This window comes from Dermacentor albipictus, chromosome 1 (assembly GCF_038994185.2).
Source record: "Dermacentor albipictus isolate Rhodes 1998 colony chromosome 1, USDA_Dalb.pri_finalv2, whole genome shotgun sequence".
In the NCBI taxonomy this organism is placed as follows: Eukaryota; Metazoa; Arthropoda; class Arachnida; order Ixodida; family Ixodidae; genus Dermacentor; species Dermacentor albipictus.
Genome location: NC_091821.1, coordinates 149,218,665 through 149,228,946, shown reverse-complemented (window position 1 = coordinate 149,228,946; position 10,282 = coordinate 149,218,665). Strand labels below are relative to the sequence as shown.

Here is a 10,282-nt window from a genome sequence, read left to right as displayed (position 1 = left end):
CTTTTACAGGTCGCTAGACATCCTGACTAGGAACAGAAAATTGTGTCAAATTTGAGAAAATGGCACTGTGTGTTCTACTGTAAATGGGACAATGTTGTGGGCCGTTAAAGAATATGAATAGTTCATTAGAGAAAAGGACCCATAACTCATTTAAGGGAGTTACTAAGCATACTTTTACACAAAAAAAGTTGGATCACTGCTCAACCCACCAGTCCTTAACCCGCACATCTTCACTGCAATACACACAGAATTGCTAAACATGTGGCTTTCACAGAACTGCCACTTAATTCTTCCCATTGCTTTTTCCAACTAAGAGTTGCACACCTGGGGTACAAATTTATGCTGTATATATAGGAATTTCCTCAAGAGAACTTCAGTAGTACAGCAGACAAATCGCGGCAAATTTGGTTTACGCCACACAGCTGCCCTAGAGTACCCAATGTGGACTAATTATTACAACCGGGTTTTAATAGTGCAACAAAATGTATTAATGCAGCAACTCCGAGATAAGTTTAGCCTTTTTAATCTATGGTCTCCTGCATGCTGTTGCCCCATGTGTATTTCAACGCAATCCAGTGGACTTGTTAAACTCACAAAAACTGTCTGTAATGTGTATTTCTATTGGCTAATGCAGCCGCTATGTAGCGTCAACTCATCAAAAAGAAAGAAAAAACACTCTACAAAAAACTAAACCGTTTGGTTCGTCTTTGCCATGTATCCTGTCTGCCGGATTTGCCCCTACAACTACAAATATTCTTCACCACAACATACAAGATGCTTCACGTATGGCAAGTCCTGCGTATAAACATATGTACTGCGGTGGAAGGTCCCACTGTCCTACAACTGCATGCAGGGGCTAAACGTGAGCTCACGTTGAGCCAGAAGCCAGTGCTGCACGTAATTTCCAGGTCTGTTCCTTTATTATGGTGACTGAAAACAATTATACAGAACAGTTGATTTGCACTACTGCAAAAAGTCTACTAATATTGCGGGCAACCAGACTACTTGAATTTCCAACTTGGGCAGTTTAATTAGTCATTTTCCATGACTTTACTCACTAAAATAAAAATTCCCTGAAAATTACACTACTTTTTCAGGTACTAACAATTTCCCCAACTTTTCCCGGTTGCTAGACATCCTGCAAGACCCCACCCCGGTGCTGTGACAATGCTGATTTTTGTCTCTCAAGTTCAGTATAGTTCAGTTCTGGCCAGAGCGATATCAAATAAACCAATCTTCACTTTGTACAGTACACACACAAGCGGGAAGTGGCGACATGGCCCAAAAAGCGAGAACCCACTACACAAAACTCAGTAGCAAGAGCAGTTTGCGAAGCCCAGCAGTTAATATCAGCTCGTCTCAGTATGATGCTACTCTGCTCATGTGCGCAAATATGTGTGTTTTGCAGCACTTCATCATAAATTCTTGTCAGCGCTGCATGGTTTCCACTGCATTTGAAGCCTACGATGAGTGGTGGCCATATACCTGCAAATGTAAACAAATGTGCCACTCTGGTAAATCATTATTCACACAGTGCAAAAAGTTGTGGCACCATCTGTTGCACAATCAGAAATTTATGGCACTTCGCCTCCGAGATCGGACACACCTGGCTTGCCGCAGGTGCCATAAAACCTCCAAGGCCACGTCCAGCAAATACAGCCACTGCTTTTAGAACTAGTGGACAAAGAACCTGAGAACAGATCTCGGAAACTTCGCCCAGCTGTCACTAATAATTTGCAGTTGGAGCATCATGACTAAAATCTAAATTGTATACAAGTATCTGTTGGGAACAATAGCATCAACACAGTGTAGGACAAAGACTTCATAGATACAAAGCGCGTGGCTGTCACCTTGAAGGTGCCACCATGTATCCGACACCACACCGTCATGTATGGTCATGTTGCATTGAGACAACAAAATCACCCAACTGACTGCCCACAAGTCCGTTCCCATCAACTCGGCCGTCGGCGATCAGTCTGCAGGCTGTTGGCACAGTGTGCCAGGGGCACTGGCACTACAGCGACAGCTGTCGCAGGAAGTCTGCAGACCAAAATAGCTGCTGTATCTGTTTAGCGTGACTGGGCCTTTAGAGACAGACAGATAGAAACCACAAAGTTTGTGAAGTATCCTAAGAATGCTAGCCGCATGAAGACATGTCTGATGGTGAGAATGAACAAGCGTCCTCCAGAATAAGAGCCCCATGCTCTCTCTACCCATTAGGCCACTGACACATGCATACTTCTGTCATGCCAATATCAACTACTGCTTTCGAGATTAATATATTAGTGTATGCATCAGGCACACAGCAACAATTTAAAAAATAAAGCGAGAGCATGTACATGCATACCAGTTTTCATTAGGTCACAGACGCACGAACGTAATGCGAGATAATTGTCACATGCGTCATGTCTTATGTAGCATAATGACAAGGTGCTAATGAAAGCAAGATCACGCCAGTTTTCTCCCGACCCTCTCTCATCTTACCTAGTGCTTTTAGACCCTATGCAACACTGCATGCCCTTCAGGCTTGGCCTACTTTCCCCAGACTTTTTGTGGGGCAGCTACCACTTTGAAACTATGCGACAATGTACCACCTTTGGGATCGCCCCATGTCATAATTGAATAGATTTTAATGTTCCTTCATCAGAGTACGATCAATCAGTCACGCGATCACTGTTGCCTTGCTGCTCGTCCCACACACTCACGTCACGAACACCACTGCTCCCCTCACACAAACATGTTGGTCCATATGGTAACACTTTAACCCCAAACAATTCTGGGGTTTAGCAAAGCATTTTGCTACATGCAAAATGCTTTGCATAAAAAATTCTTGCAGTGTGTAGGATCTGCATTTTTACAGCAAAGCTGTATACGTATTCCTAGGCGAAACACTCGTGGTCCGACCACAGAAATCCTACTGCGGGGGTATAAGCCATTGTTTAGGGGGGTGTAAGCCATTGCATTTGTCTTACGTGATGCAACGGTCAAATGTCTCGTTGAGTAGGCATAGAAATCTATGTATTATTGCCAGGGAAGGGACACAGAGAGGGACGGAGTTAAGACAATGTCATGATGACAAAGAAATACTTCTACAGTGAAGCTGTATATGCCTAGGCAAAACACTCGCAGTCCGAACACAAACCCTCCAGTGGAAGGTGCGGTGCAGCATTGGCTAAGCCGATAGCGACGTTTCTCTCTTGCAGCAAAGGTGTGACGTGCAGCAGTCTCTCTCAGACTTCACAATAGGTTCAAAAATGTGTTCCTGTCTTTAATTAAATTCAATGTGCAGCCCTGGTGTGTCGCACAACTGAGTCATAAACACTATGAATAACGCATTATAAAAAACAAATGCATAACATATTTCAGAAAGACTTTGATGAGCCCGCTGGATTAACACAATGAACCGCTCAGTGCACCCCTCCATGATGGTGATTGTGCGAAGCCCAATAAACACTACTATAAACCCAAGCCAAACATGTGTGTAACCTCATTAAGAAACAAAAAACATAACCAAGAATTGAGAAAAAGTTTAATAAACCGTCGGAATTAATCCAGCGATAAACATTGGGGTTGCACATTTCAGCTTTGCTGGTTTAGCATCTGTACGGGGTGCATGGGCAGTGTTTTTTTTTTTTTAGTGACTCCACTGTAATATACTATTTGATTATACAAACAGCCAAAGTTTTTAAAAAATTAAAAGGATCGACAATCACCCGAACCCATCGGGACAATTTGGTGTGAATGAAACGACCATGATTTATATGCCATATTTATTCGAATCTAGGCCGACAGTTATTTGTCAAATAGTCATATGCCAAACTCTCGGGTCGGCCTAGATTCGAGGATTTTAAAAAATGTGCCAGTTTGTAATTGAAAATTATAAATATGGTGCATAACTAGCGCCATCTAGAAAAGTCAGTATCGCAGCCGCTACTAGCCGCGCCAGTAGCCAACTAAGTACGCAAGCGACATCGCCATTTTGAGTTGTGTCGTATCGGTACAGTGGCTAGAAGAGGGCAGTGTGACGGGCGGCGTACCGGCACTGTGCGAGATGGAGGCGCGATGACCGATGGAATTTCCCAGCGCCACTAGGGGCGCTGAAACGCTCTGGTGTGCAAGGACCTTGCAAGGACACTGCAAGGACCCTTGCCAGTGTAGCGCCAGCGAAGTCGGCCGGACAAGCGTAGGCTTGTAGACAGCGCTTCATTGCACGGCGATCATGATCACTTGGAAGCTGGGAAATGGTGCACATGTGCCACTGATTATTTCGAGGTGCGTAGTACGCGATATTGTGCTGTTCCTGTGTTATGTAACAGATAATGCGGTGTGCACTAATTGCATCGAAAGTGGGAACATTTTTTGTATAGTTTAGTTTGGTGGAAAAATTTCTTGCCAACGTTGTGCTAGTTAGTGGCTTCACAGTCACCAGAGAAGCAGCTGAGTGCAACAGCATGTTTACGAAAAATTTGACAGGGAAGGTGTATTGTACCCTGGAGCTCATTAAAGTGCTAGAGGTGGCCTTCACATTTTTTTTTTTTTCAACAAAGCTTTATGCTATCAGTGTGCATGATTTTATGAAGTTCTTAAACAGTTTAACACTCCCCCAAGTGGGATGCGAGCTCCATCACAAAGCACTCACTGCAAAAACTATCTAGTTTGTAGTGTTAAGTAGGCTGCACTTTTTCACAAAATTTCTCAACATGGACAAGGCTCATCAAAGGGAGCACCAGAAACATTTCATGTTAAGGAGAGTGAAGTAAAGCCTACTGCTAAGCTCGTTCTGATGTGTACAAGTGGATTATTGTACTATGTAATAAAGTGTTTCCTCTTGTCTTGTGGACCTGTATAACAAAAGCAGTGATGGAAAATATTTAGTGCATGTTGAGGTTCACCAAAGTGCCCACATATGTACCCAATTCTTTTTTTTTTACAAAGTTAAAGATTGTTAAAGGCCATGTTGCCGACGCATGCAGACGTAGAGTGAACTGAACGACGTGGTGACGTCATTCCCAGGTTCAATGCGTGTAGCCCCAGCATATTTTTTGTCTGTGTACAATTTTCTCTGCGACCAATGACTACATTTGCGGCAGATGAGCACATGAAAAAACGATGAAAGGCGGCGTTTTGGGCTGTTTGTGTTCATGGTCCATGTTCGCTTGCGCTAACACCAAGCCTTCTAGTAAAAACCAACTTGTCCAGAGTAGCCGTCAAATGTGATCTTCCTCCGCATGGCTAAACATTTGCTGTGTGTTCCGGTGTTTGAAATAATGCATCTTTCCATTCTCTGCTGTCCGAATAAGTGTCGCCCTTCTTAATTCATCTCTGAGCTGCAAACACTTCGTGACGTTTGCACTGTGCATTACATAAAAATTCGAATGCAACGCAAAGTGAACGCAAAGCACGTGCTAGCTGCTGTGTGCCGCCCCCTTCAAAAGCCGCGAAAGCTGCACGCCAGCTGCAAGTAGCGCCCTCTACAACTTTCATTGCTCCTCTGTGCACCCTACTGGCTCCCGCCCATCACACTGCCCCCTTCTAGCCACCATAGTATCGGCGTGGCGTTACCGCAATGGCATCGAACAGGCGATGCCACTACAGTGTTGCTTTCAAACAGTTGTGCTAGCTGCAGAGGCATCGTCAAACGTTCAAGCCGGGCAGGACTTTGGCATCGATCAGAAAAATGTCTGTCATTGGAGGCAGCAAGGGGAGACGCTTTTTGCAAGTGCCGCAACAAGGAGATGACAGTGATAAGGAGATAAGCACACGAAAACAGAGGAGCTGTTCAGAGATCACGCCGCATTTCAACGCGTACGTGCCGTGCCGCACTGTCTGCACGTGCGTGGGTGCACGGACGTGAGCTTGCGCACGTCCGCAACCGTACGAGCATGCGTATGAGGCTAGCAGCGATGACGACGTAGAGTGAGCTCGGCATGTTCATATTAAAATAAATGCCATTTTCATTTTGTGAATGCTGTCCTCACATTTTTGTTTGGCTTACATTCGAGGCAAGTTTTTTTGTTTTCTCGGGCTTCGAACATTCGGGGGTCGGCTTAGAATTGGGGCCGGCCTAGATTGGGCAAATATGGTAGATAGAATCAAACATGCGGTTTAAATAGAAACGATAATTTTCAATTAGCAGAGAGTAATGAAAGAATGGTAGGTCACGACACTCAAAGGTGAAACTTCCACATTATGGTACACCCACAACGTCCACAGCCGATGCATGTCTGTAGTACATGGTTAAGCACACAATACTTCTTTAAGATTGCATTTATTAGACTTTAGAGGCATTTGCATTTTTTTCCATGTGTATTACGATGTAAAGACAGTTTCCACTCGCAAGTGGCACTGCCTTTGCGGCAACAAGTGTAACAGCAGAGTAGTGGCATCCCTCATTGCATCACATCACACACAAATGCTTTTATGTGCGCGAGAGTTTGACAGTGAACACTCAGTCTCTCATGGTGTACTTCTGAGAATGAAATGCAGTGGACCCATCGGGCCGTAAATGGGTGTTAGCATTCAGGGGAGCACTATACTGCCTTCCATACATAGCAGCCAACACTGTGGACGCTAGAGAGACTTCTTGCAGCGGCTTTGTTTGCATTTGGATATAGTTACTTTTTTTTATATAGTCTCAGTATAAATAATTATTGGATCTTACGTGCCAAAACCACTTTGTGATTATGAGGCACGCCATAGTGGAAGACTCCGGACAATTCAACCACCCGGGGTTCTTCAACGTGCACCTAAATCTAAGTACACGGGTGTTTTCGCATGTCGCCCCCATCAAAATGCGGCCACCGTGGCCGGGATTCGATCCTGCGACCTCGTACTCAGTAGCCCAACACCATAGCCATTGAGCAACCATGGCAGGTAGGCTCAGTATTCAATTAAACAAGTTATATTTCTCAGAAACAAACACATTGTGGTACATGGCTGCTAATGCGTTGTTTTAGATTTTTTATTTTTGTTCTTTTCAGATTGTTTATTTGCAATCCATTGTGAGGAGCCTCACATGCATGCTCACACGAGCAAATGCTGTTGGCACACAACGAAGCATGGACAGAACGCGCAGAGTGAAAACTTTTCTTGACCAAACTTCTTGCGTAGCTTCCACAGCGTTGACTGCTATGTATGGAACAGAGTATAATGGCACGTCCTGCCACTTGCTACACGCTGAGACGAACAGGAAAAGACAATGGGAAGAGGCTGTCGGTTGCTCCCTGCTGCCTCTTGCTCATGCCTGCTCTGTGTAGTTTTGAGCCTTGGACTATGTCCTGCCATGCAAGCATCACGACTTGCTTCTAAAATCAAATGTGAGCATGTGGCTATGTGGCAACACACTGAACTGTACATTTTTTAAAACTTGACTAAAAATAACTTAGCTTGACTTGTACAGTATGACCAAGCCAGTTTAACAGCAAGCCACGAAAGCATAATTTAGAAATAATTCAAGTTTAGGAAGCAGGAACCACATGAACATCGGGTTAACAAACAAGATTAATTTCTTACAGCCATGGCTGCACTCATTTTCCCCTTCCTTCTCATTGCACTTGACATCATTTCCAGCATAGAACAAACATGATCACAACTAAAGATAATTTGTGATAAATATTCCATGACATTTTCCACCTTACCACAGCAGGATTGGACTCTCTGGCTGGTAAGTCTTACGTTATACTAGAAGAAATGGGCACCATAAAAAAATTGCTGCAGATCCAACACCTTGTTGGAATTTACATACAGCGATGCTGTTTAAATGCATAAACAGTGCTGAAACCTGTGTTAGTTTCTGTGAAATTGTAACGTCAGTGCACAATAATAGTGGAAGCCCTCATCCAAACCACATGATCTACAATACAAGCTGTCCAAATGTAGCCCTTTCGCATCTGCTCAGATGAGCCTTTGCTCTCATGCACCCGTACCATGCAATGAGACATGTGCAGCGACATCTCTGAAAGCTAACTGCATAAATTCTACAAATTAACCGAATTTAAACCAAAACAACCGAAATATAAACCATGATCAAATTATTGAGGTTTTACTGTACAAAACGTGATTGTGGCATAAAAATGGGGTTTTATGTGTCAAAACCATGATCTGATAACGAGGCACACCGTAGTGGGGGACTCCGGAAATTTGGACCACCTTCAGTTTTTTAACGTTCACCTAAATCTAAGTACAAGGGTGTTTTCGCATTTCGCCCCCATCGAAACGCGGCCACCGTGGCCGGGACTCGATCCCACAACCTCGTGCTTAGCATCCCAGTAACATAGCCACTAAGCAACTGCAGCGGGCGATTATGGCCTAATGGTTAAAGCATCGGGCTGCTGTGCTGGGGGGCCGAGGTTCGATCTCACTACCAGCACATAATTCAATTTTTTAAGTGCGAGGACAGTAGCAACAGCCATGAAAGCTTGAGAGGGTTCACAAAGAAAGCCTCGCTTGAAAGTTGGTTTTTGGTCCCCAACGTAAATTTGAGCCCCAGAATATAAGTGGCAGCTTTTGCTACATAATGTAACAGACAAACATTCAAGATCCTTTCAATTTATGCTGCAATGTGGGACCTTAGATATTTGCATGAACGAGTCTTTTAGGAAATTCCGATTCTAGTGCATACTGGAGTAGCGTAACAAAATCTTGATAATTCCATGCTTCTGGCTGTACATAAGTGAAAATGCACACATAATGGCAAAGCTGGTCTCCGATTCTTACAAAATAGCCACGTGAGCACAGGACCATTACACGAAGTAGTTTCACATGTTCACAATTCAAGTAACAGAGGGATCTAATGAGCAGAACTATGCCTCTCTCCACCCAATGACAAACTGATTGGCAGCACTTTTTAATGTGCTTAAAAGTTGTAAGGCACCTCAGATTGAAGCACTTCTCATGACCCAACAGTTAGCTTTAATGTGTAAACAATTTATTTACAAAATACTGCAGACTCTACAAAGTTGAAGCAGGGAACTTCTAATGCAGTGACTTGCTACCCAACAGTTCCATGTATCAAGTCACCTTCCTAAATATTAACACCCCAACCACCTTTGAAATAACTATTTAACCAAACACTTGATTCAGTGGTATCCCAGCATGCCTTAAAACTTTCTTTGTATCAGTATTACAGCACAATATAAACATATAAAAAAAACCAAGGCAGATTTAGAGACCAGACGGGGCACTTACATGTGCTGGAACACTGCTACAAAGAATGAATCATCAACTAGCCCGCCAGCAAACATTGAAACCCTGCAACCTTCTAATACACATTGGTCATTATGTGAATGACTGATCTACTAAATTACACATAGGAATACGTATGTAATAAACAACTGCTGTGCACACAGAAGACACAATGGGTTTCATTTGCCTCAATTGAAACATGACATTATTTTACTGTGTGGAGCTGTTGTTGAGGGCACTTGAATAATCAGTCCACACACACACATTGTAATGCATGAACACTGAAACAAGCAGAGAAGGCATGATGTTCAATGTGAGCTGTATGGTAACACTAGCAAGTAGTAGACAACATTTGACTTGGGCGTATACTTTATTGCAGAAAAAGTGAAGACCTAGAAACCTACTTCTGGTGCCTTTGTGTGGTGCACTGAAGAAATCTTCACTTCCACCTGTTGTTTTCATAGTCCCACTTCGAGGCAATGCCCTCAACGGGATTCACCCTAAGGTCAATCATCCTCTGCAGCTGAGCTTGTCTGGCTTCCAGGGTGGTCGATTGTGGCAATGGCCCATAAACTGTAACAGAAGATATAGCTAGGAATGAACACAAATGTTGTTTATACACAGAGAGAAGAAACATTTATTAATGCTGCACACTAGCCCCAAGCAAAGTTCATAGAAGGTATTTCCTACCAATCAAGAAAAGTATGGACCATGCAATTTACAAGTATAGCCTACAACTGAGAAAAGTTACTTCATGTCATCTCAAATTTCAGGCTGCAAAGAAAATTTCATGCAATAATTTCAGCTTTCACAGAGCACACAATGTTTTTCACTGTGATATGCTGCATTTTTTTTAGAAGCAACTAATGCATCCCATGCAGAAAGCTAGACAACTATGTTTTGCCACATATTGCTGTGAAACTAGCTTGCTGACTTAAAGGACCAACTTATTCCTGCATGTCAATGACAAGAACACTATTATAAAAACAGCAACCTAAGGTGTACACTAACTACACCTTGACTGAACTCCTTGCCAAATTCCCTAGAGCACTAGTGTGGAAGGGGCTTAAAAATTTCTGGGCTAAGTGAAGCTGATGTT

The 10,282-nt window shown here is 43.3% G+C and overlaps 1 protein-coding gene across 3 annotated transcripts in view; it reads right to left on the bottom strand.

Annotated features, from left to right (window-relative positions):
- Positions 1 to 901: 901 nt before the first annotated feature.
- Positions 902 to 10,282, bottom strand: part of LOC135903002 (cytochrome c oxidase subunit 4 isoform 1, mitochondrial-like) — a 34,477-nt gene continuing 25,096 nt past the window's right edge. For 2 of the 3 annotated variants that reach the window (XM_065433338.1, XM_065433336.1), the window contains exon 4: positions 9,535 to 9,756. In XM_065433338.1, coding sequence (XP_065289410.1) covers positions 9,623 to 9,756 — 134 coding nt within the window. In that variant the 3' untranslated portion in view covers positions 9,535 to 9,622. Of the gene's footprint in view, positions 1,486 to 9,534; positions 9,757 to 10,282 lie in introns of those variants that run through there. The other variant, XM_065433337.2, reaches the window with a different exon arrangement.